The sequence below is a fragment of the Vanellus vanellus genome (genome assembly GCF_965231255.1).
Source record: "Vanellus vanellus genome assembly, chromosome: 6".
In the NCBI taxonomy this organism is placed as follows: domain Eukaryota; kingdom Metazoa; phylum Chordata; class Aves; order Charadriiformes; family Charadriidae; genus Vanellus; species Vanellus vanellus.
Window position 1 is genome coordinate 59,259,650 of NC_138911.1, and position 26,775 is coordinate 59,286,424.

The window sequence follows — 26,775 nt, forward strand, 5'->3', positions numbered from 1 at the left end:
CACAGATCATCATCTTTGCCATAATGCAATGCCTCACAGTTAAGCATCTTGCAGTAAGTTCTTGACACTGCATTTTACTTTTAAATACCTTGTATATAAACTTCGATTTCGCGACTTTTTGTGGCTTAACTAATATTTTTAGCAAGATACAGGGCCTTAATCAGCTCATTAACCCCCCTCCAAGAACCCCAGACTAACATTTTTAAACATCCCATGGGAAAACATATGCAGAGAAGGTGAGAAATACTTTCTGTACTGCAGAATTAGCCAAAGAACAGTTAGGGCTTTTTCAGCGGGTCTGAGAAAGAGGAGGAGGAAGGGATTTCCCAGCTTCCTTCCTATACCTGAAGTCCCCTCAATTATAAGTTTCTACTGTGCAGAGGGATCAGAGGCCAGACATTCAGCTCATTAAAACAAACACTTCAAGGGAAACCAGGGAGTCAGCTGACTTTCAGTGAGTAAAAAATGGCCTAGCCATATGCAAAGACCTGTAAAAGATTTTATCTAAAGGATAATCAAAGTGAAGTTAGCATTACAGCAACTTTCCAGCGTTCACCCATGATACTTCCTCCATTGAGCAGTTCCTTATGAAAAGGAGAAGGCAACGAAAGAATAAGCATGAAGTAACTTTGTAGGACTTGGCTCTGCCAGAGTTCTCAAAAGATGCCAAGAAAACAGGACAGCCTCCACCAATGGATGCTGAAGCAACATCATACGTGCTCCATATAAAAAGTGGAAGCCAGAAGTGAACAGATTTCCACACAACCTTACAGTGGGTCAGTAAGACCTGAGCAGAATCTTTCAGTTCAGCATATCAACAGTCTGGCTCAGAGAGCAAAAAGCCATTTTAGAGGTGTCTACTTGGAGAATCTTTTAACTAGAGCATAGAAAATGTTTTTTTTTTTTCTTCCTTTCATACATTTTAGCAGTTCGTTTCAAGCAGAAGATCCCATAAAAGCTAGGCTTAATTTTCATGTTTTCTTTCACATATGTTTTGTGTCTTTTATTGACTTAACTGCTTTCTTCCTTCCATGTGAACTGTTTTATATAATCTATGGACTCCTATCATATTTGCTACAGAGCACAGGATTTTTGCAAAAGTTCATACTTCTCAAAACATCTCCATTAAGTTATGCAAAAGTTTTACCAACACCCAAATGACTGCCCATACTAGAAAATACTGAGTTTGGATACTGAAGAGGCGGAAAGAAACACTTACAATCTCTTTTTCTTTCTCCTCAAAACAGGCTATGTGTTCTTGAAGCAAATATAACATAAAAATGCATCAAAACCGATGTTAAAAGAGGCAGGTTTCAGCACCAGACTAGAGTATCTAGGTTTACCTCACAGTCGATGAAGAAGCTGGCTCTGCCAGATGGGTGATTGCTCCCAGCAAAACCAGGTGTCTAAAGCAGGGGGATGAGTCACCCCCTGGCAGTGCTTCTTGGCTATTTAATGGCTAGCCTTTTCATAAAGGCCAGTTAAACCAGCTTCCTTCACAGTACCACATACAACACATACTCTTACATTGCTTTGACCTTTTATTGGTCCCAGTGATGTTATGTCTTAATACACAATTGAGAAACTCACTATAAAATTCCCTGAATATTAACAGTATCTACACAAAGTCTGCTTTAAGCTAGCCTTCATGGGTTAAACACAAGTGTTTTCCATTCTGCAAGACAGACACTTCCTTACATACCGTTCTCCAATCTCTCACTGAATTCAGTTGTACTTCCAGTCAAATTAAAAACTAGAATTTGGAATATTGCTTGGATTTACAGGCTTTCTTGATGTTCTTAGATTGTAGCTAAGTAACTGCTAGCCTATCAAATACTACTTTATTTGATCATCTGACCCTAAAGCTAGCTCTTTAGTTCAGTGGAGTCCCTTTGGGAGAGATACTAAGAGTCTAATGCAAGGTATCCTGGAGTCCTGCACATAACAAGAGCGAGCAATCACTAATTTGGGATTTGAACTGACTGTTTCAACCATTCAGACTAGGAGTAACAGGATCTTGTTTGCAGATACATATTTAAATTCTCCCAGCTTAAGATTTTTCAGGTATAGTTATGAGCAATATCTTTACAGTTAATAAACCTGGTTTTATACACTGCGACTACTAGAAGTGTACTATCAAGTTGTGTCAGTGGGGTGTTTCTTTTACACAGCAGCAGAGTCTGAAGTCATTGCATAACCCTTACCTGCCCCGTTGCATAGACCGTTTTAACAGACCCTCGCAAGCACTGCGTACAGTTTAGAATCACTACTTTTTGTTCAGCTGCTTTCTTCAGTTCTTCCAGCAAATCTTCTCTGTTGTTTGGGGCATTGCCACTTCCATAAGTTTCAAGCACAATCCCCTCAATTGGAGGCTGAAGAAATGCTTTTACCTGTTTAAAAACAAGACAGGGAAGAGAAACAAAAGCTGTTTTTAATTCACATTAAGATTTTCATGTATGGCACAGAGTTTTTAAAAATGGTCTTTTCCTGTTATGGTATTACAGGCTCTCAAGCCTTGCATCTTCTCATGCCCCTCTGTGCTTCCCATTTGCAATAACTGAGACTGTAGAATAAGTTTTATAAAAATGAGAATTTCACTCTTTATCTTCCTTTAAAATTCCTAGAGGGATAGATTTTAAAATCAACTATTTTCTACAGTCATGACCTCAATGTGAAAAAAAGATCCTGTTGTTCAAGTGCCATTAACAGGCTATACTGTTGGACCATGGTGGAACAAAAAAGTACATTTACACTTATGAAATAAGTGTAGAATTATTAATTGAGAGAGAGTGTCTCCTTTCAGGAAAGAATATTCTCAGGAAGCCTGGAGTTTTTTAACTCAAAACCCAATTGATTTAACTCAAGGCAGAAAAAAAAAAAGGAGGCACTATTCTATTCTGGCCAGTTGTTAATGAGGTAGCTATCGTGCCTCACTGTAAAAGAATGCCTAGCAAAGTCCTCTTCCTAGAAAGATGTATTTTAAACAACCTAGATGTTTCCTTGCTGATCACATATGCTAAATGTGATACACTGTAAGCCCCCATGAGGCTAACTATGCAGTTGGAGTTTTATTGCAGATATACCACCCCTCTGCCTTTCCATCTGTTCATATTCACCTAAAAAGAATGGTAATATAATTGAGGAGTGCTGCTTAAGCTACTAGATTCAATTTAAGATGGCAACAGCCACAAAAGACCTGTCAATTTAATGGAACTAGTATTAGACAAAAATTTAAAGACAAATATACCTAAAACGACAGTTCTGCAAAAGAATTTCTGAAGGCAAAAAAATCCCACTTCTCATTTTCAGCTCTGTATGAATGCTGATGGTCATGTTAACCATCACCATGAGACAAAACAAACCTTAAAAAAGAAGCACGAGTTGTAGAAATAGTTACACTCCCCTCCGCCCACCATATTGTGTATTTTTTTTACAAGATATCTATTAATATGCCTCCATATGCAGCAAGAGAGCATTTCCACAGTCACTGCAGCCTGCACCTGTCCAGAAAAGCACACGACCTATTTATGAGCCCTGATAAGGAATTAATTTTAAGTTTCAGAGCCCAGGCAGTTTAGACAAAAGATATTTGAAAAGCTTTTATCAATAGTTAATGGAATATGAAAATTGTCTTTGAATGCTCTGATATACCAAAAAATGTTTATCAGAGGAAGACAGATCCTTTCCCTTCCCTCCAAAACCCCAACCACTGCTACAACAATGCAGCTTCCTTGCTTCAGCTAACTAATCAAGCATTTGACTATCACTTCACCCACTTCCAAAATGAAGTGGTGACACTTACAGCAGCAGCGGTGATTCCTGGGAAGATTCGCAGAAGCCCAACATTCCTGTTCATATTGGTGTGAACTCGAAATTTCTTTTTGGTATTGGATCTCCACACCGTTTCCCAGTTTACTGTTAATGAGAAATGGCCCTTTTACTTTAATGTTAAGACACAATTGGCCCTTTTAGTTTAATGTTAAAACACAATATTAAGTACACTTGTAGCCCTTCATACTTACAACATTGTCTTTAAAACTGTTTCTTACATAGGGGATTCATGAAAGACAATGTATTTTCAAAAAGAGGAAATGAAGACCCATTTAAGACAGCAGCCATAGCAGCTGATCTAAAACACCTTACTTATTAGGTACCACAAAATATGTCTCCAAGGCCACATCCAGGTCAGGCTCAACTTTGTTATATTTTAGCTTTAATTCCAAAATAGTCTAGATTCTGAGATAAATCAGTATAACTCATCAATATTTCTAAGTCAGCGCCCTTCAAGGAGATCTTTAACAAGTATACTTCAATTTAACAGCATTTTATAGCAAAGACTTCCAAAATTGACATTTTAGTTCAATGACCATTACTGAACAGGATGATCTATCAGACACAAAGCTGTATACCTCTACTACAACCTCTTCAAAAGAGAAGTCTGATAGCTGTGAAAAGCATTTGAGTACTAGACGTGATGGGTTCACGATGTTGAACATGTCCTGTTAGCGCCAACTCTCCCAGCTCAGAGCGCTCAGAAAGCCTCAACCAACAGTGTTGTACAGGTCTAGCACAAGTGAGATATTTACTTGTTATGCACTGACCTGAACTTCATTGTTATGTAGTTGGCCTGACACCAGCCTGGGTTCACGTTTAAAAAACAGACTTTCATCTTCCCAGACGTTAAGAGATGACAAAAGTAGGTACTGTTGCCGCTAATCACTTCCAGAGTTTATTAGGTAGTTACTAACGATTAAATAAATAGCAAGGATTCAATTAACTCCGATTATACATTTAGAGCCAGAAGTCAGCTGTTTAACTAATAGTTTGTTTGTGTTGCATTATTAGAAGCCAAGTCATGCATTATTGATTTCAAAATTTTACTACTTCAGTGTAGGAGCGCAGCACTGATGGCTCTCACAAGGCAGCGTAAGACGTTTAACAAACAGCAGCCAACAGCTCAGAAAGTCATGCTTCAATGAAAGTAGACCATGCTGTAAAGCTACCTGTTTCCCCATCATGATTTAAGTTTTTTTAATTCTGGAGAAACTCCCAAGCAGCAAGACAGATAAAAGATCTGCATGCATAATACTGACTTGCTCTCAGCCATGTGGAGAGTTACTCACACCACTTACCATTGCAATCTCTTGCAATCGGCAGATAGCCGTTTGCAAGAAAATTCAGAGTACATTTAAAAGCCTCCATTGAAGCCTCCTCTGTTGCCACATTACCAGAGATACGAAAAACTACACAATCCATTAAGTCAGGACAGAAAATAGCAGTCACCTATAAGACTTTATGAACTTGCCCTTCCTGTCAGCAGCTAGAGCCTCTGTATATTTTTTCTTAAAAAAAACCACCATACATCATTAAACAGGTCACAAGCATTTGGCTTGGCATCATGTTTGGCCAACCAGCCACACTTCAGCACATGGATTCCTAATGTCCATGGAATGGGAGAATAGAAATATAGACAGTTTCTACAGTTTCTTTCTTTGTGCTAATTTGGCCATCACGGTTCTGAAACCACCCGGTTGGATTTAGTAGTTATTCAAGTAGCTCTCAAAGGCCTCCATGAGCTTTCCAGAGAGAGTTAGAGACCTGCAGGAGGTACATGGGTGAGTGTAGAAAGCCATGCATTTGCTCTGCTTGAGGTTCATAGGCTAACCACATCCACTCATAAGCACTGCGCTTTAAGAAGCATCAGTGTTTAGCAATAAATCCAATCTTTTCAACCTTCTAACACACAGATTAATTCTTTAAAAGCAGCCTCCTTTATAAGAAAGGGCAGCAATAAAATTATATCAGAGCTTTCTTTCCTTTATCCTCCATAAGCTAGGAGTCCCTGCCAAAACTTCACAAATGCATACTACTAAGTTTGGCAACTATCAGCATCCCTGGTGCCTGTAACAAACTTGAAAAATGAACTGAGGAAACCTGCCTTGGCATGGATCACTGAGATATTGCCAAAAGTAGAAAACCAAGGAGAGAGATCAGAGAATAAGTTCAGAAGTCAGACCTATACCAGGCCTATACCTGTACTCTTGGAGTACGCTCTACCAAATAACATATCTTCAAGATAAATGTAATGCATGCAGACATAGTACAGTGATGTAATTCCAAATTATATTAAAAAAAAGAACTAAAGATTGTCCCTGAGTTAACATTCTCTTGGTCATGAACCTCATCAGCCTGCATAATGTGCTCGGTACTGCAGACTCCACAGATGTCAGCTTTCCATTAGACAAATGAGTCTAAAAGGCAGAACAAAAGGCAAGTGTGATGCAAGAGCCAAAGACAAATATACATAAAAGCCTGACTTCATCTCAGGTTTATTCGGAACTGTTATAAGTGAGGTAGAGGGCCACACAGGGGATAAAAAAAAAAGATTAGAATACACCCTTTGCATCCTCCATCTCAAAGATTACATCCTTAAAAAGGAAGAATATTTATGTCACATAGCTAAGTTCAAGCATCTTCACTGTAGTGAATAAATCAGCTGTCTCGCAGCCTATAGTCATACCACACAGCAATCTCTTAAGTATGAAACTCATACAAGCAACTGAAGTACAAAAAGCTGTATATATTGGTGTTCATAACAGCTTTTTATCCTATGGATAAGAGTGACTAATTAGAGATATTCAGTTTTGGCACAACGCAGGAAAAAGTAAACTGTTCTGACTTGGATGGCCTGTGCTTGTAAAGACTTTAACCGATATAGTGTACTGCATTATATAAATATGGATACAGACCTGAGGGACAAACATAAGCTAGCTACTGGTCTTGCACAGAACAAAGTTTTTAAAGCAGTGTACATAAAATAAAGACGTAATGGCTATTTATATACTGTATCTAAAATGGCTTGGGATAGAAAAGATTGCATTATTCAAGGAGACTGCATTCAAGATACTAAGGCCTTTTGTTTATTCTTCCAAACAAAACCATCACATAAACAATACTCTGCAATTTCCAATCTCCCTCTCCCTACCAAACACTACAGCATTTAAAATTATAGCTCAAAAATACATCCTTATCTTATTCAGCTTTATTCACACACACACAGACAGAACTATGGTGATAGGGTTGGTGCAGAAAACACATCAACCTGATTTTAAAACAAAATAAAAAGAGAAGCAGCTCTAAACAATCTAGAAAGCAGCAAATCCCCTCCTTTTTTTAAACAGTGCCTATGCCACGATGCAGGTTTCAACTTATAATTGGAGAGCAGCAACTAAGAGTGACACCTCCCTTAGGAGTGGTGACTGAACTCCGAGTTATGAAATCAAACAAGAAATACAGCTTTTCGTGATTGCGGAGCTCCAGACAAACAGCAAGGCTTTCTTCTCATCCTTCTCTGCAGGGCTACGGGTGAGCCCTACCATTATATAAGCTGCCCCGGCATTCATTACCATCCACAGCGGCAGCCAAGGGGTGGGGAGCGCAGGCCAACCTATGGGTGCAAATTCTTGAAGGAGGCAGACAAACACAGACCCCCTTTTTTGGCAGTTTGTTATAAAACAATTGGCACACACCTTTTGATATGAATATTTAAATTGAATGGTGTCATTGCAAGAATCGACATGCCTACTTACAAGGGAATGGGGGGACCAAAAGCACTTCAGTGAAGAGAGCTGGCATTTGCCTTAATACATAAATGACTTGGTCTTTTTACCATAAGTAACCAGAACTGCCAACCAAGACACAGATAAGGCCAGTGACAAATAGCTTCTCTCTAACAAGACTGGTAGGTAGACGAGCCCAAAAGTGCCTTCTAATCTGCTGCTGCACCACATCTGCATGCTCAGTCACATGGGCTCTGTTCGTCCTCTACAGAAGTTAAGTTTCTCATCATATGGTACTGTACATGTGCACCACTCCCAGAAGTTACATGCATGTGTGATGAAGAAAGTCCAGCCATGGTAACGAAGCAAGTTTCATATTTGCTTCATTAGGACAATAGAGAACAGAGGAGAGTAATCAGTTATGAAATATACTGAGACTCTTTACACATTTCAAGTTTAATAGTCCTCCTTGTCGCTCCTCTTTTCAAAACATGAGAAAAATAAGGCAAGGCCTTTTATTTGATAAGCTTTAGAATCTTAGAAATATTTTTTGGTTTTCCTACATTATCTGTTTCATACAGAGATTTCCGATTCTGCTGCAAAAGCATTTCCCATCGGCATTGGGTTTCTCGCTCATCTGAGGAGTTTGCTAGAATTTTTCACTTCTTACGTGAGTTTCTTGTGCTAAATTGAAAGTCTTGAGGAAGCTGACACACTTGCTCGTCTAAAACTGGGTAACAGGACTCTTAGGTGTTGCTAACACTGTTAAGGATCTGACCTAGAACACGGCCAGTTGATGGGATCAGAAATCCACTGGGAGCCTCACCTGAAGGGGAAACAGGGTGAAAAATGGATATAAAAAACAAAGGAGAGAGCTACATCTCGGGTATGGAAGGGAAGAGGACTAAGCTTCTCCTTCTCCTCTCTGGCTCTGAAGTAGATCATTGCTTTTATATGGTGTGCCAAGCCTTAAACATCATGTCCTCTCCTCATTTCTGTGTACCAATCCATGATCCCGTTCCCTCCATCCTGTCACCTCTACCCCTCTGCTTCTCTGGAATGTTCATTCCCAGCTTTGTTAGAATCAGGAAGCCCGAGGAAGACTTTCTGCACATGGGTTACTTTGCCTGGCATCCTCAGGCTGCTCTCCATAATGCTGAAGCAGCATGAGTCAAGCCTGTCTACAGTCAGGCTTGACTACAGGAGGATTAAGACATATTATACAAAGTCGTTTGGGAAAAAAAAAAAAAAAAGTTAAAGGGTGCTAGATTTGTTTGGTTTGTTTTTAAAAGCCCAGGTGGTTCCTTGTCTCCACGAAAGCTTCGTATGAGGATTGTACAACCAAACTCAAGGGAGACACACGTTTCAAACAATTACTTTGGACAAAATAAAGCAGCACTAGTAGATTGCCCATACTATAAACTATGTTTTTTCAAAATGAAACAATCCTTCAATACTGACACCGTCATCTTGGATAAATGGTGCTACCCTAACTGGGTAATCAACTGAAACTAATAAAAATAGAGCCTATCACACCATCAGTTTTTAAATCAGAAATCCCCGCTGATCTCAATGGGGCATTCTACTGAAAAGATAATGGGACCCAATATGGGCCAAGGGAAGTCCTTAATAACTTTCTCATTTTTCTACTTTAGACAAGGAATCACAAAACAGTTCATTCAAATCCAAGAGAGAAATAGCATGCAATTTGCAGCTTGATTCCGTTATTGATCAGTCAGTAAACAGAATTTATTTATACCCTATTTGATGCAATTCATAAAAACCCAAGAAAGATTCTCCCCAATTTACTGCAACAATCAACTGACAGCACTTCCGTTGATTTCACATACACCATATTTGACACAGCATAGTAATACAACAGTGGCAGACTCTCTACCTGAGAGGAGTCTTCCGTACCACTACAGTATTTCATAAGCTTCCTCATTTTGTATCTGGCTGCTACAAACACAGTACTTTGATCCCCAAACTTTGTAAAGTCACTCCCACTCATTAGGTGGGAGGGTTAAGTTTGTTTTTCCAAATTGCAGTCTGCCTCTCTCTCTAGTAGTAGAAAGGACTCACAATGGCACACTGCATGGCACAGGGCTACAGCTCCTACTGCCACTAATGGCACCTAGCACCCATCCTATTTCCTATTTTTGGAAATAATGAAGACTGTCACCAAATCCTACTCCTTTTTAATATACCTAACCTACCCAAAAGCAGCTCACATAACATGTTATATTTTTTTTAACTGTCCTTTAGTACATTTTTTGGCAACTCCTCATTTGGCTAGACTCCAAATGTGTCTCTCTTCTCCCCTTTCTGAAGAGCGGGTTCCATCTATCCAAGAACAGACATCAGCATGTTAATGACTTTGCAAACAGGTACTGAAATCTTCATGTAGTTTTTCCTCTCCTTAAAAAACCAGACATACAGAAATTATAGGGAGTCTGAGTAAGTTGGGGGAAAAAAATCCATACAAAGCATATTCTAAGTCTGCCGTTTTCAGCGTGCTTGCATTTTAGATGGGTCCTAAACATCCAGTAAAACATCTTACACAATGACATGCATCAAACAGAGAATCTGTTGAAGCTGCAAGTACTCTACAATGACTCTTTTGCCTGATTTCGGAGCCCAGCATGGTCACTAATGAGATTAAACTCTTTGTTCTTTCAGTCCTCACTCCCTCATTTTTATCTTCAGAGCAAGCATTTTCATGACAGGGGCAACATTCCCTCTGGTTACTTTGGATCTTTAGTCAAAGTCAGTGTAGCTCACTTCAATAGATAAATGCAGTTGAATCACAAATTCTCAGTCTTACTAATATTTAAACAGTTTCAGAGCAGATAAAGTGGAGTCAAGCTACAGGGCTTTCAAAGATATTTGAGTTTAAAAACAGCACAGGCGCAGATTCCTTTCAGCTAGAGTTATATTGCATGTGGCATAAATTACAAGGCTTAAGAGATGATGTTGCTTACTTGTAATATCAACCTCAGCATTTGCAAGTGGAGGCAGGTTAGGTGAGGAAAAGGCATTGAAACTCCCAGCATCCACCTTAGTCACCCTATTTCCCCTGTACAGTTTATTATAAAAATACAGGCACACCTGCAAGACAAGTAAAGAAACAGGTCTATGAATAAGCCAGTAATTAAAAGATTCAGTAGATAAATACTGTAGTCTGTCCTTTATAAAGTGTTTTCTAAATCTTTAAAGCAACTCAGAGGCTCCTAGATGTTTACAACTCTTACCCTTTCAAAAAGTTGGCACATTTGTCACACATTGGTTTAAGAATTTAAGAACAAAACAAGTTAAGAGCTAACTAGTTTCATAATCCTCTCATGAGGCATAGTCTAGGAGACAGCAAATTTGCCCGAGCCCACTTCAGAGATAGAGGAAAGAAACAGTGTGGACTTTTTAAATAAGTTCATCAGTTATATCTAGATTCAGAGTCCAAAACCTTAACAAAAGGCCTAGTGAAAATGAGAATAACTTTCAAAAGAGTTACCACACATAAATAATTAGGTTCCTTTTCAAGTCCCTTAAAGTTTGTCAACTGGGATTTGAAGGAAAAGAGATACCTCAAAGTTGTTATTAGTTATGAAGTTCTTGGCCAGTCAGCTATTGCTGTTGTTTTATGAGAACTGGCTTTGGGAGCATGGCAGAAGTGAAATGGGGTGTAACCTGAGCCAGAAAACCTGACCAGTTTTCTCTCTGATTTTTGGGCTGCACAGCACCAACATGAGGTGTTGAGACCATGGAGGTATTTCCATGTCCATTAGGTATATCTTCATTTCCATGTCCATTAGGTATATCTTCCTTGAAACTTTAGCCTTCAGGAACGAGAGATAGAAGACGCTCCTACCAGTTCTAGAGCAACTTTAGAACTTCGAAGTAATTTTCAGTTAAAAAACTGACAAGTGTTTCAGATCCCACATATTTGTAAGGGAACCTCTGATTTTAAGTCTGTTGCAAGCTATATTTCAGACTTGATAGTCTTTATAGATTGTATATGGGCAAAATAGGATATGACTCCTGAGACAATGGCACGTGCTTTGCCATGAAGCGCTTGTTACCTCAGCTGAATCCATTTATCTTCCTGCTTAAGTGCAATTCCTTACTGCCTAATGGATATTTTGAGTATGTGTGTGTCCTGGCTACAGGGAGAAAAGCAGCTTCTGAGACAGGCAAACTGACCTCAGGAATCACAAACTGCCCAGCAAAGAGCAGTGCCCCCAGAAGGTTGGCTCGGCCGTCATTCTGCAGCTCATAGATGGGCACCTGGAGAGCAGAGACTGAAATTACACCCTATCCCTTATGTAAAGCCTACACAGCAGAAAAAAAGAGTCCAATTTATGCAATACAAATACATGAATACTCTATCTAACAATGATTTATGACAAATAAAGTTTCCTTCTTCATCCAAACTATTTTAGACTGCAGCAGATGGCAGGGTTTCCCTCTGTGCTCAACAGACTTTTATAATTTAAGTGCTTAAAAGCTACTATAGAGATGATTCTGGTGTGATTAAGCAGATTAAAAGACTGATTCAGAAAAACTATAAAAAATAGAAAGCACGCATAGTTAAGGCAACTGGGCACGGGAGAAGTGATTGTACAGAGGAAAAGCAAAAGCCCCAGATCATACAGAGCTGCCTCTGTGGGCTTCACAACAGCTGTCTTGCACCATACTTCCTCATAGTACAGCAAAACTAAGCCAGCAGGTTATTACCTACAAAAAAGGACAAGATTAAAACCAGAAATTTAGTTTGCTGAGTGATGACTTCCATGCCTTTTCAGATTGCCTTGTTATTAACAGAGAGTCAGAGCTCCATTCAGCAATGAAAAAAAAAAAATCACATGCTCCATTGCTAGATCATGTCAGGCAGATCTCGAGCTGTAAAGCCAAAAAGAAAGTAAAACCTTGAATATGATGTATCACAGTTAGACTGCCCCACGTCAAGACAGTAAGTGGGAGCCTACTCCTTCCTAGACTTTTGTATTTTGACTTCAAATAGACCACATGTGAAAGGGAAGTTATGAGATGGGGGAGGGGAATTTTACAGTGTGATGTTTCATCTCTTTTGTGATTAGAGCTGTATTTTATGCTCAAGCAAGCTATTCTAGTAAGACAACCCCTCCCCCTCAGACAATATGCAAAGGGCTGATCTCCAGCTACAAGAATGACAATTAACAAATGTATTCTTTAGAGGAAAGGAAATAGACCATGTTAGCTGCTTTGTGGAATAGAAATGATCAAAAATGCATCTAATGCTTAGAGATTACTAAAAAAATTATAAAGAATGCAACAAGTAACATAAGACGGGATAACAACTGATGAAGTAAACAGTAATAAGCTTCAGGGCTTTAAAAGAAAAAAAGACAGCTAACAACCAGCAGCCACCTGAGGCTGGAAAGATGCTTCTCTTATAAACTGATTAATACACAACAGCCAATGACAGGCTCTTATATCTTTCTCTGAAGCATCTGGCCCCAGCCATAATGAACTACTGGTCTGATTTGGTACAGAGTTGTAAAGTCATTAATGACAAAATTATGGGGCAGATCCTCAGCTGGTGAGCCTGTCAGTTCTCACTGATTTCTATCAGCACCGTGACCATTCACCCTGGCCAGAGGCCCACCCTGCACTACTAAACTATACAGTGGTAATCAGGATACCACCTAGTTTCACATACAAAAACCAAGAATGAGGCTTCTGACTTGAACTTCATATTAAGTCCATTACCTGAGATCCTGTCAGAACAACAGTTTTACCCAGGTTTTCACACATGAAGGATAAGGCTGAAGCTGTGTAGGCCATGGTATCAGTGCCGTGAAGGATCACAAAACCATCGTACTTTTCATAGTGCTCCTGGAGATGGAGAGACAGTTTTCACATTGTTAGAGCAATGCACTGGCATCAGCAAGTGACGTACATCTTGCATTACAATCACTGTTGCAAGCAACAGCATAATACTTTAAAGGGTACTACACGCATAATTCCTCCTAAAGTTATCCTGTTTTCAGTTTAAATACAATTAATGGTTAATAGGACACTAAGCACTAGAGCCAGTAATTCTAATTATGGAACAGTCAAAGAGATTCTTCTATGTATACATATTAATGCAGCATTTTTAAACCAGAAGACTGCTAATTAAGAAAAGCTTAGCAATGGCTTTAAACAGGAATGTTAACATATGCAAATTAGTCGTATAGTCTGATTTCTTGTTGCCGCTTTTACTTTAGGGATTACACCATTTACAGGAACAGATTAGGCAAACCAATGCTATCATAACATATAGAAAAAACAGTCCATTTAATCCGGGTGGCAGACAGGCAAATTGTCAGTGTAAGAGTGCCCTCTTCTGTTGAAAAGTCATAATTTCTGCAGCAGTATGTGACTTCTGCAGCTGAAAGAGGTGAAGAGGCTCCTTGTTCGTTAATGTACGTACACTTTCTGGTTTTTAAGAAGTCCCTTAGACTATCAGGCATGTGCAGATGCAAAAGAGCACTTAATAATAACTTTAGTCTACATACAATTCCACATAGGAGGTTTGTTTTCAATGCAAAGCCATGAATTGCACAGCTCATCCTGTTGGAATAAAGTTATCTGCTGGCTTTTGGAGGAAAACTGAATTGGTTCCTCTTATTTTAAGACTGATGCACACAATAAACACTGTAGTGAGAGACACTGATGTCTCTAATCTAACCTGGTAACATGGAAACGATTACACAGAAGTCTAAGCGGATATATGAAGTGCCAGCATGGGGAAAAAAAGGGGGTTTACCATAGAATTAAACGAGATTTCTTTGTAATTACACTTCTTATGCTACAGTAGGCACACATGCTTGGCATCTCCTGATAATAAGGTAGGTCACCTCCAAACTCACCTGCAGATTTCTACTTGTCTTTTTGCTACTTCTTCACTCATACTCATGCCTACATGTTGCTGCCTACTGGAAGTTTCAGTGGATTTCTGCTTATTTCTAGCAAGTTAGCCAGCAGAACAACAGTGAGCGTTGCAAGATCTTTCTGTAGGCCAAACTATAGAGTGATGCAAAAAGCATGCTACATTTATTCACCAATGCAGTAACAAGATAAGTCAGTTTGAAAAAGGGCTAAAGTCACAGAAATAGCCACTTGTCCTCTCTAACTCAATCGGTACGCTCACAAATATTTTCAGCCTTATGAACCTTATTAGATGTGAAAGAACATAGCTCGGTTTAACCTTCATAACATAAAAGATCAGGCTGGAAATTAAGGAGATATCTCACAGAAACATCTTAGAACATTTCAATCTGGAAAGTCACCAGCACGCTACAGCTGTGCCGAGCATGTGTCCAAGATGAACACAAAGTGGCAGTGTCCATACATAGGCTAGGCAGTTAAAGGTTGGGGTTTTTTTTTTTTCCTTCTCAGCACTTTGCACTTGGATTACATGTACTGGATATTTGTACATACAGAGTAGCCACATTCTGTGTACAAGAAAGAAGCATTTCTTGAGCTCAGGAGTTTTAATAAAACTAATGTCCCACGAAGGAAGAAAGGTAACTTCTCTCCTGTTCAGCATGGCATTGCCTTCTTTGTGTTACTCTACTCTTGACCCTGAGCTTTTCCCAGCTGCGTCCCTGCGCCATTCTACAGGCTGTCCACTTATACACCAGCTCTGTCTCTTCTCTGCCCTGGCAAGATGGATTCCATCATCCCCAGTTTGGTGGTTTCAGGATTAGAGGACCTAAAGGTGAAAGACTGTTACCTGCATCTTCAGCATCGTTCCCTGCATTATTATACTGTCCGCATGCATTGCAACAGCTTGGTTGAAGAAGGAAATTTCCACTATAAAGCCCACTATCGCAGAGAGAGCAAGAGTGGAAGAGCAATATCTTACTAGGCCCATAGTTATTTATCTCTAACAGCTATGTATGAATTCCTGGTGTGAAGTATTTGAAGTGTTTCGCATTTCTGCTTTCCTAAAAGCACACAACTAAGGTCAGACATGGGGACAGGAGCAGAAAAATGCAGATGTAATGAATGTTTCTATATATGCAGAAATATCTATGGCTTTAAACATTTCCCAGTGTGGGAAACCTAACCATGATAGCATTTTTTTATACTGGTTGCAAAGCCAAAGGTAGTCAAGTCCATCTGTGTCCAGAGTAAGAAAGGCATAAAGATGTGAAATTATTTTCTATGTCAATAGCCAGCTATCAAGCTATTTAAACATTCAAATGATGTGTAACTAAGCAACCTTCAGTTAAGTTACTTACACCGAAGGATTTTATTCAACATTTTTGGACAGTGAACTTAAGTCAACATTTGAGAACATATCAACATACATATTACCTTATTCAATCATAGCTGAAATTTTCCTATTTATTTTCTCATACAGAATTATGGCATGGCTTGTCATTGGAAGAACTATATAACTTGAATGAGTTTGCAACATTTTCAAAAGGAAAAAAAAATTCAGCAAGCCTTGCAAGCATAGTACTTGTTACTTTGCAAGTAACTAAGCAAGGTACATAACATTTACATTTTAAATAAACAAATATAGAATCATATATATATATGTGTGTATATATATATAGCGCTACTGAATTATTTTTATCTTGCTAAGTATACTAGATATAATGCTGGTTTAGTTTAAGCAACAAATTAATTCTTGTCCCACACCACAGTACCTCAAGTTTCTTTGCAATTTTGGCCCAGTCCTCTGGTGTCATGTTGGAAGAATCAAGCAGTGGTGAGAGCTCCAGGATTGTGTAAAAAATTCTTTTGTTTTGCTTAGAGACACTATCAAGAAAGAGAATCGGGAAAAAAAAATATTTTAGAGATAATATCAGCTCATCACTTCTGTTTTTTTGTCTAAATCAGTAGTTTTCATTCTTTTCCTCTCCATCCCCCAAGTCTATGGCAAAAAAATGGTGTTAAATTTTGAACATTAAGTTCCAAGTTTAGAAGTTCATAGCTTGATGTGGTTTAAAACACAAATCCCTAAATTTAATTTAATAATAAACATAATTTGGGAGGTGGAGAGGGGCTGGCAAAACTAAAGACAGAAAAGAAGAACCCAGACTTACTTTGTTTAAGTTTGGAACTGAGTTCTAACAAAGATCGATACGAAGCCTTAAGGTTTAAAAATGCTTTGTAAGCTATTGAGAAGAATCTGTACAGCTCTCAAGGTTTAGAGGGGGTCAACAGAAGAGTTGCACCAACGTTTTGATCCTTTGATAAATATAAATAGATACCCTATAAATAGATACCCATTCCTGACACAAAGGGCGTCATCACTTCAGAGTCTTATGGCTTGGATTCATTGTTGTGGCCTTCAGAAGGTCCACTCTTCTCAGTTTCTCTGACTTCATATTTCAGAAAAAAATTCAGAAAATTCAGAAAAAATTCTCTTGGTTAGTGAAGATCTTCAAGTAAACTGTTGCCTTTGCTAGTAATATGCTAACTTTGTAAAACCCCAGCCCCAGCCTATTAGGCCTGTTGACATCTTGTTGTGAAAGTTTGCTTCATGGTACCAGGTGTCTTTTGTTATGATGTGGAGTTCAAGCGTGTGATAAAAAGATCTTAAAATAGTGGCATAGGTTGAAAACAGAGGCCTCAGGAATATAAACAACTCACTGGTGATCAATTATTGGCCACTGAACAAGTGCAACCTTGACAGCTGGGAAAAGACTGCTCGAAGTACAATAAAAACAAGACAAAGCAACAATGCAAGGGAAAAAAAAAAAAAACAACCAAAAAAACAAAACAAAAAAAAAACACAAAAAAAAAACCCAAAAAAAAAAAACCAAAAACCAAACCAAAAAGGAACAGTCAAGCAATAGGATAAAGTACCTGTGGGGCTGAGGAATGTAACACTTTCAAACATTATGCAGTGTGTAGCCCAGCAGATGGAGACCAAAGATTAAGAAGTATCTAGACGCTCAAACATCTTATAAGAGTACACAATCCCAAATTTGGAAGGGACTTATCAAAGGCAATGATGGCTACGGAATCACGGTTGGACTGTCCTAGCTCTTAGCATGCTGTCTGCTCTCCCTGACTCCAAGGAACGTGGGTCTCCCTTTCTCCACCTGCTTATCTCAAGAGATTTGACTCTTCAAAGACCTTGGATTTGCCAGCCAAATGGGCTGCATACAGAGCATGTGTTTTACCCCACAAAACATGCTCATTTCTCCACATTAACTTTCTAACCTCTCAGAACAAAGTCAACTACATGTAAATTCAACTTGGCATTTAAGATTTGGAGTAATAAAAGAACCCTACTACAAATATTTTCTGCTACCTTTCTGAAGCTTGGAAGAGGATAGAATATCCACCATTCTCACCCATTCTTACGTTAATTGGAATATGTTCCTATTTAGCAACGCAATGGCCGACAAACAGCTAACAAAGAACTGCTAGCACAGCTCTACCCTTCCCACTCGCTCTTCCAGGCAGAGCCACCCGGAGCATGTTTAACAGGACCATCTTCAGAGCGCTCCCAAAACTTTCCCACTGCCCAAGGATGATAGAAAGTCCTTTGCAAGCTGTAACTGTGATAGATACTTCAACATTTACATCGGAAGACGGTCAAAGGCTATAAGAAAAGACCAGGATACTGCATGGATGTGTAGAAGTTCCAGAAATAAGATGCTTCGAGCACAGAAAAGTTGATTACCTTCCCTCAGCATTTGCAATAGTGTTTTGTTCCTGCTTGCTATTCTTGTATATATTTATAGCAATATAAAACATGCAAACCCAAGAGTCAATTACCAATTCATCAGCTAATAAAATCTGCAGACCCATTCCCCTTTTGATGCCTGTAAGACTGTTGCATACAGCAGAGAGAGCATTTAAACAATGTGTAGTTTTCATTCATAACCAACTGACATACTGTACCTAAGAAGTTAGACTTCTTATGAAAAATTGCCTTGTTGGATATCATATTTACACATGCTAAGAGTAACTTTGGAAGCCAGTTGAAAATCTGTGAAAAGAAAGCTCCCCTGAGGATGTGCTGTTTAAATAAAACAACACACCGACAGCAGAGACCAGCCTAGATATGACTTTTGATGCCCCTCTCTAAAAAGACATCATATCGTTCCTCTTACATTGAGGTTATCACACAGATATACAAAGTTCACAAAATACTCCTATTTTCTCCCTTCAGAAACGCACAATATTTCTCAACTGCCTAGTTAAAATATCACTCGGCTAGCACAAAAGAGAAAATGGCAATTTGCCATGACTTACCTCCAGAAACAGCACTCAGCAGTGCCAGAAAAAAAAGACAAGGTTGTGTTTTAAACCTTAGTTTTTGATGTGAATGATTGTTCTAAGCTTTTCTGTTCTTCATGGAAAAGATGTGCTAGGAGACTAGGACAAGGAGACTTGGAGTCCTATTTAGGACTCCAATGGGTATATCAGTGTAGTTTTGTTATATTTCAAATCCCTTAAAGTATCTAAAAGTTGTTCTGTTACAAGAACAGTATTGTAAAAGATCTCCATTTTTCTTAGTATAACCATCATATTTAACACAAACTGTATGTTCACATCAATGCTACTCCACCAGGAGCCCATTTCTTTTCCTTTTACCCCTTTTCCTGCCATTTGCCTTTTAAGTGGTTACTTTTAAAAGCTTTACACAGAGATCTCAATACAAAATCGAAAGAAATTAATAAACCTTACTTTTTTTTTGTCTTTATTTTCTCCTTAAAGATTAAAGAATATCCATTTTTACTCTTATGGCAAAACAGCTATAGTCCCATTTATTTTTGAATGCCTGCGTAAAATCATCCTTTGTGCAAAGTTAACATGTTCACAGGGGTACAGTCATTCATCACAGCTGGGGAATATCTCAAATTAGCATACTGCCCTCTAAATAAAACCTATAAGCTTATTAATCATTGCCCAACAGTTAAGAAGCGATGCAGATTAATTATAAACCCATCGCTTATTATCATAATGTTGCATAAATTTGGCAAAGACAATCAGCTTTTTGGGTTTTTTAAAAACAGAAGGCCTGCAGAATTAAAGCATGAGGCCTATTCACAGATGCATTAATTAGATTCTGCTTTCTCAGACATATGCTGAAGATAATTCACACAGAGCTGTATCTACAGTTTTCTTAGTTTCTATAGAATATCCGTATGTTTGCACAGTAAGAAATTAATATCCAAAACAAGAAAAAGATGCAGGACTAAGCTGCCCAGAATGGTTACTTGTAGCCTAATTTAAAAGTTATTTCTCAAACAGCTGTAAGACACTTCATTGTAAATATATTGAAACAGACATTTTCTATCATGCTAGACATAGTAAGCTTTTTCCTTTTAAGTCAATATAAGCATTTTGGCTTATCTCATAATGGATTTTTCACATTAAATGTTTGGAGATGTAATTATCTGAAAATTAACAAGATACTTCCTAACCTGCCCCCCCCCCTTCCCAAGGAAAATGTACTTACGGGAGCACCAACGTGTTATCTGGAAATTCATGGAAGTTATTCAGTTTTGTTTCCTGAGCATATGCCTCATCATGCAGCATCGGCATCGTTTTCAAGCTGCTTACTAATTTATTGGCCTCAGGAGCAAGTCCTTAAAAATAAAAAATAAAGGAAGTAAATAAAGGAGCAGGGATGGAAGGAAGCAAGTGGCACAGTAAAGAGGGAAAAAGTCGTTACACAGCTGTTTGTCCATCCTTCCAAATTAAATTTAAAGTCTATTGCCAGTTTAAGAATGTGAAAACTGAATATAACCAATAAATCTCCATGCAGTTATTCTTTTCTTGACTTGAAATAAATGAATCCTTTATTTAAGAGAAATAATGTTACTGATCTCTTCCATATCAACTATTTATGATTTACCTATTTTTAATGGTTGCTTGTGTGCAAATACCAATCAGCAGTAGGGGCAGAAAGCCAATTTTTGCAACTGTAGCAAAAAGCTACCACTCTACCACTCTCTTTTACATTTGCCCTAGCTATTCTCTACCTAAACACTAAACAAAACACTAAGCATTATTTTGTACTATAAAGTTGTGATATTTTTACCTAAGCTTCTTAGTCTGTAGCAGTATTGGCACAAACAGCAAGGTACTAAGTATGACTGTATTGGAAAGCTGCTTGTTATGTCTCGCTATCAACGACGATAGCGTTTCCCTAGAGGAAAGAAAAAAATAAGAGAAAGCGAAAACAAACTCCACAGTAGGTATTGAGCACTGACAGATATAGACAAAGATCTGTGTATATACACACACAAAGATAGAGAAGCCTCAATTTCCCATAAGTCTTAACTACATACTCTAATCACTCTCTCTTGAATAGGTACTTTCCACCAGCACATTTAGGACTGAACATCTCAGTTGGCAACAGGCAAAGAAGGTGCATAAGCTGCTGAATAGAAAAAGTCTAAAGAGTGGATGCATCTTAAGCTCTGTTCACCCTCTTCCTACCCGTGATGTTGTCTTACTATCTCTGTTGGGGGCCCTAAAATGCTTCGGGCTTAAGTTCACTTACTGTTTGCTGGATCTGCAGTTGTCCTGGTTGCAACATTTCAAAGGGAATCCACATGCCATTCTCTGTTAGACAGAAAGGCACCTAAATTTTTTATGTTACCATCCTCAGCATCATAGAACTGAGTTCATTTGTGAATCTAACTTGATACTCGTCTCCCAATACCCTGTTTCAGGAAGGACAGCAACAGTCCTGGTGTCCAGACTCAGAAGTCACCCTGTTTTTCTTAAGTCTGACTTTTTGAGATGTTTTTCGTTCAAGAAACTTCTGTCAGAGGTACATCCTCCTGGACTTCAAGATTCTACTGGCATTACTGTCCAGTTCAGTTGAATCTCAGTGAATGTTTTATACGACCTGTTCAGATCGCAAACAAACTCTCGAACCTCATTATTCTACTTCTGCTAGCTGTAGTTATTCCTAGTTTAAGGCCAGGTAAATCTCTCCTACTGCCTAGTTATTATGTTTGTTTAAAAGCAATTCTCATCCAAGTTAGCATCTGGTTCTTTTTTTTTTTTTCGTTGTTGTTTCACTTTCAAATAGCAACATTCATTTAAAATATTCCAAAACACAGAAAGTATTTTAAATAGCGTTTCTATCTTTTTCCATTTACTTTCCAAACTGATGGAAAAATCCTTAAGAACCCTCTAATCTCCCTCCTGGCTTGCCTTAAACGAAGCAGCAGGCCCCTTCATAGCCAACTTTCTCACAGGACGGCAACAGCATTTGAGTGGATTTGTTTGGATTCCTGCCAGAATACTTTGTGTTACAAAATATACTTAACACCCTTTCAAGCTTTGGATGTTTCCTTCATTCAGCAATAATCCCTGCTTTTCCTATTAAGGATGTTCCTAGCTTAGTCGCAAATGGCCACTTCTGCTGTGTTTGGGCATAGAGTCATTTTGGCTCTGAAGTGCAGCCTAGTTTCAAGTGTTTTCTGGGTGTTTTGTGATTATTCTTCTGTTTGTCCAGTGCTCATCTTGCTCTGAATATTGACAATGGATTAGACTGTTTATTTTTTGTATTTGGCCCAGGAACCAGAGAGACGGTATACATTAATATTCTTAAAACCCCTCTCTATAAATGGAAGTTCCTCACCTTTTAATCACAAATCTGACAGGATTTTTCTGTAATTGCTTGCACTGAATTTAAACCTTTTTTTTTTTTTTTTTCTCCTAAGACATTCTGCAGATCCATCCAAGATGACCCACTTACAACCTATGCGGTCCCCTAAATGCATCCAGGTTTAGCATTGTTTTCTGGTTTATGGCTTCCAGAAGCAAACACAGGGGAACTCAAGTGCAACTGTTTTAAGAACTCTTGTACTTTATTATGCACGGAAAACATCTTTTGTGAGCCAAGCTTGTTAACCAAGTATTTGAGGCAACTTCACCCCTGCAGAGAAGGGGCAGGCTGTGCAACTTGTCCAAATACCTCTCATCAACTTCTGTCCTTTCCCTCTTCAGCTGGCCAACCCCAGCATCACAAAGCAGTTGGGCAAAGGCAGAACAGCAAACAAGCAACTGTGGCTGAGGAGAACAATCAGGGTTCTGTCACATCTACAGTGGAGGACTCTGCTTTTCACTCTGGTGCTATAGATAAGACAGCGATTGCTACTTGCCAACTACGATATCCTATAATCTGTGCTGCAGCAGAGAGCGGGGAACTGAAAAACTCTGATGCAGCTGTGTCAGTGGAGCTCTGCACCCAAGAAACCACAGACATTAGGGAGAAAGAGCGTACTGTACATCAGCATGCTGAAGTCATCATCCCCAATCCTAACAAACTCTCCATGCTGACGAATACAAAGGACTTTGCTAAACCAGTTTTTACTTATAGGAATATCAATACAAATGACACATACATCTACGGTGCCAGATCCCAAAAGTAGAGACTACATTTTGCAAAGGCAGAGAAGCAGAAAGTTTTCTCCAAAATATTAATTTCTACAGCTGTAGTAGAGCTTTCAGAAGTGAGGTGCATAGGTTTCAAACAGAAAAAGGTTTGGACTACAGCAGCCAGTCCTTTGGCAGTCTAGTACATAGAGAAAATACAGATAATTAACTAAGTTACCCAGGCAGACTCTATTCCATGATCAGTAATCTCTCTGAGGTGATTGAGTTTAGTTCTACTTGTATTTGTTGGGTGGTTTTTTTTCTTTAATATTTCAGGTAAAAGCTAGGAAAGAGATCCAGCCCACTAGCCCAAGGAAAAGATCTTCCTGAAGGCACCAGTCAGAACATGAGCACAAACTCGATGCAAATATTAGTTTCACAGTAACCTCACTAAGGAGTGCAGTAAGATTCTCTTTCTGAAATGAGCTACCGATAAGCCAAAAGAGGCTGTGGTAGGAGAAAATAAGTAAGAGGAAGTAGAAGGAAAATGAAATGGATTATTTAACATCAAAACCATGAACACTGAGAGAACCTGCAACTGAGTCTGGTTGTGATCCAACTCACACAAAGAGAAACAGACTATCCATCCTCTGAAAATGCCTCCTGCACAGGTAACCTGTAGGTGTGCAGAAAGTCCAACAGGTCCAAGACACGCTGGAGTTGCCACACATGCACAGGTCAACTGCAGAACCCATGCAGGAGGTTTACAATTAGGTACCATGATGATTAATTGCTCCATGCATGCACGAGCCCAGGGAATGTGATTGTATCAGTCTTGTACACGGGGACAGTTCTGCACAGGAATATATTCCTTTACAGAACACATTAGGCCTATCAAAACAGTCCGATTTTAAAAATGAAACCATCTTCTCCCAGCAACTGGAAAGGCCATAGAAAAGCTTGTAAGACTAGATAGAAATTAGTTAGGTAGAAACTTGGCTTGATCCCTTCACTTTGAGCAGTTGCTGCTCTGAAAGGTTTCATGCAGTTCAAGGAAGCTACTTCTCTTCACCTTGCTTGAAATAAAACACTTCTATTTCTAGGTATGGCTGTAAACAGGCACTTTCTATCAATTGATTAATAAAAGAAATGAGCATCTATTGCTTTTTTCCTTTGAAGCATGCTGCCTTTCCCATGCCCTTTCACCAACTTCTGTCTGAACACTAAAGACTGCCAAATATTCTGAAAGAGGTGCTCTGGCTGTTCTGCTGCTAGAACTGTGTATGAAAAGCAGGTTGAAACCCTCACCAGGATGTAGCAAGTCAGCATCATTGGATCATAACAGTTAGATTGTTTGCACATGCTTTAATGATTGACACTTGTTAAGCAAAAGGAAAAGAGAAAGGCATACAAGATGAGCAGAGGTTATGGAGTTCATTTATAAGCAAGAGACGTGATTTTAATTTATTTGCTTAAAAAAAGTGTTTTAGAAGCTGATACAATAGAAGTAGGATGTTATTTTAGTATAAATAATGCAGACAGAGAGGAAAGTCACGACATGTCATCTGAAATATAGACTTTTTTTTTTGCAACTTTGATAGAATAAACACAAAGATTACAGCCATAAAAAAAAAAAAAAAAAAAAACAAACACAAAGCAGAACAACCCCTTAAATCATCTTCCCTACAATAACAAAGACATCATCCTGTCTTCCGAAAAGGAAGTACATGTATTAGAAAAAAAAAATCTAGTCTAGGAAGCTCTGAGGTGAAGTCCCAAGTATTTTGATCCCACAAATGAGCAGCTGAGATGGTGTTTCAGGCAGGGGCTTGAAATTCTGTAGTAAGGAATGCAAGCACCCACACTTCTGAACCTAGACAGACACAGCCTCTGGAATCCCTAGGATGCTTCACTGCCTCACAAGTGAAGGAGGAAGGAAACTGACTAGATTTTCATCAAAATTGCACTGCTTCCCTATCTCCACCACCCCATAGATTACGCTCTTCCCTTTTATACCAATGTTGGTAAACACACAGCCCTGCAGCAAGTCAGACCTGGCTGAAATCTGTTCTTTTCCCCAGACACTTTAGTTGGCTGATGCTTCTGGCATCCCTCAGGATCTGTGCATACCGAGTGACGGTCTAGTGGTGCTTAAGTACCATTTCAACCAGCTTCTGGACCAGGGGCCGGGGGGGGGGGGGGGGTGCGCTAGGTGAATTTAGGCACCTACCTGCTGACATTTAGGGGCATCTGAAAACATATAGGTATACCTGCAGGTACCCAAGAAGCTTTCAGGTAAAATGCAGGCAGTATACCAAGACATGTGAGAGTTCAATTTTTGATTTAAACATTTTTCAGCTGGTGGGAGGGGGTTTGGCATGTCTAGCCTTTTCATCAACATAAGTCTCACCCTCTCTTGGTAAGGTAAAGCAGAACCCTTCGATGATTTCTTGAAGGAAGTCAAGAGCTGATAAGAGAGCAGCAGAAGCCTGCCCGGAGGCAGATGAGCACAGATGCTGCATCTGATCTCGCTTGTCATGACACTTGGCAGCACATACGCTGCCACATTTGCATCAGCTGTGTCTGTCAGGTCACCACTTGAAAATCCTTGACGTGGCCACCACCTCCACCAGCCCATGCTCTTCCCAGTGGGAATGTGAGGCACGTGCTCTCTGAGTAGCCCAGGACAGTGGCTTTTTTTTGAGCTTAAAAAAAAAAAGACTGCATGACTGGTACAACTAAGCCGGTTTCACTTTCAGTGCGCGAAGGAGGGGAGAAAGGACTCATACTCCAGGAAACACGTTGTCCTCTGCCCAAACCCGCTCTAAAACTAACTGTGAGGCTCACTTGTCAGAAGGATGCCTATCAGGTAAGCCACGCGAAATAACCGGCCGGCGGGAGGAGAGGCCGAGAGGAAGGCGCACGCCCATCCGGCGCTGCTCGGACCCTCTCGCAGAAACCCGGGGCTGCCGAACCCCTGAGCCGCGCCGGGCAGAGCACCCACCAAAGGGCGGCTGTCACTTAAGGAAGCGGCAGCCTCCAGAGCCTCCGCCGGCCGAGACGGCGCATCCCCCAGCCCAGCGCCCTGCCGGCCCCCCGCACCAGGCCGGCTCCTCAGCCCGCCCTGAGGGGGGAAGGAAGGGGGGAAGCCCGCCTCCGCCGCCCCCCGCTCCGCCCCGGGGTCCCCCCTCACCCTTGACGTCCTGCACCATGCCGATGGTGCCGCCCGTGTTGATGACCAGCACCCGCGCCTCAGCCTTCGAGCCGCCGCCGCTGGCGGAGGTCGGGGGGCAGCCGAGGCGCTCCTGGGGGCGGCTGCCGGCCAGCGCTCTGCCCAGAGACCGCAACCCCACAGGGTGCTGCCCCGTCGACGACGCCTCCATCCCGCTCGCTGAGGAACCGCTACCTCCCGCCCTGCCCGGCGAAAGGGGAGTTATAGGGCGGCTGCGGGGCCGCCCCTTCCCCGCCCCGCCGGCCGAGCAGGCAGCGGGGGTGGGGCCTGCCCGGGCCGCGGCACTGCCCAGCTGAGGCGGGGAGAGCCGCCATGCCCGGCCCCTTAGGAAGCGGGCAGCCAGGAGGCGGTGGCTGGAGCTCGAGGGCTGCGGGCGGCCGTGAGGTACATCCCGGGGGGCCGGCAGGGCCCTCGCCCCGGCGGGGGAAGGGGAGGGAGAGAGGGGAGGGGGCCGGGACCGCTGCCAGCGTGCGGCACCACCCCTTGTACTTTGCGCCACCGGGGCGGGGGGGGTGGTGTGGTGGGGGAAGCGTCAAGGTCCTTCATGCTTGAAGGAGAAGCAAAGAGCAGCGGTGGTTTTTAGGCCCGGAAAGGAGAAGGGGGTAAACAGGGCTCGGGGTCACCCCCGGCGTGAAGACCTGCGTCGTC

General features: G+C 40.5%; 1 protein-coding gene across 1 annotated transcript in view; it reads right to left on the reverse strand.

The window, feature by feature from the left end:
* The window catches only part of ASPG (asparaginase), a 49,544-nt gene extending 23,265 nt beyond the window's left edge, over positions 1 to 26,279 (reverse strand). The window contains exons 1-8 of the mRNA XM_082485227.1: positions 26,089 to 26,279; positions 20,017 to 20,146; positions 16,241 to 16,352; positions 13,305 to 13,430; positions 11,757 to 11,840; positions 10,541 to 10,667; positions 3,803 to 3,915; positions 2,205 to 2,390 (exon numbers count right to left, since the gene is read on the reverse strand). Coding sequence (XP_082341353.1) covers positions 2,205 to 2,390; positions 3,803 to 3,915; positions 10,541 to 10,667; positions 11,757 to 11,840; positions 13,305 to 13,430; positions 16,241 to 16,352; positions 20,017 to 20,146; positions 26,089 to 26,278 — 1,068 coding nt within the window. The 5' untranslated portion in view covers position 26,279. The remainder of the gene's footprint in view (positions 1 to 2,204; positions 2,391 to 3,802; positions 3,916 to 10,540; positions 10,668 to 11,756; positions 11,841 to 13,304; positions 13,431 to 16,240; positions 16,353 to 20,016; positions 20,147 to 26,088) is intronic.
* Positions 26,280 to 26,775: the final 496 nt, after the last annotated feature.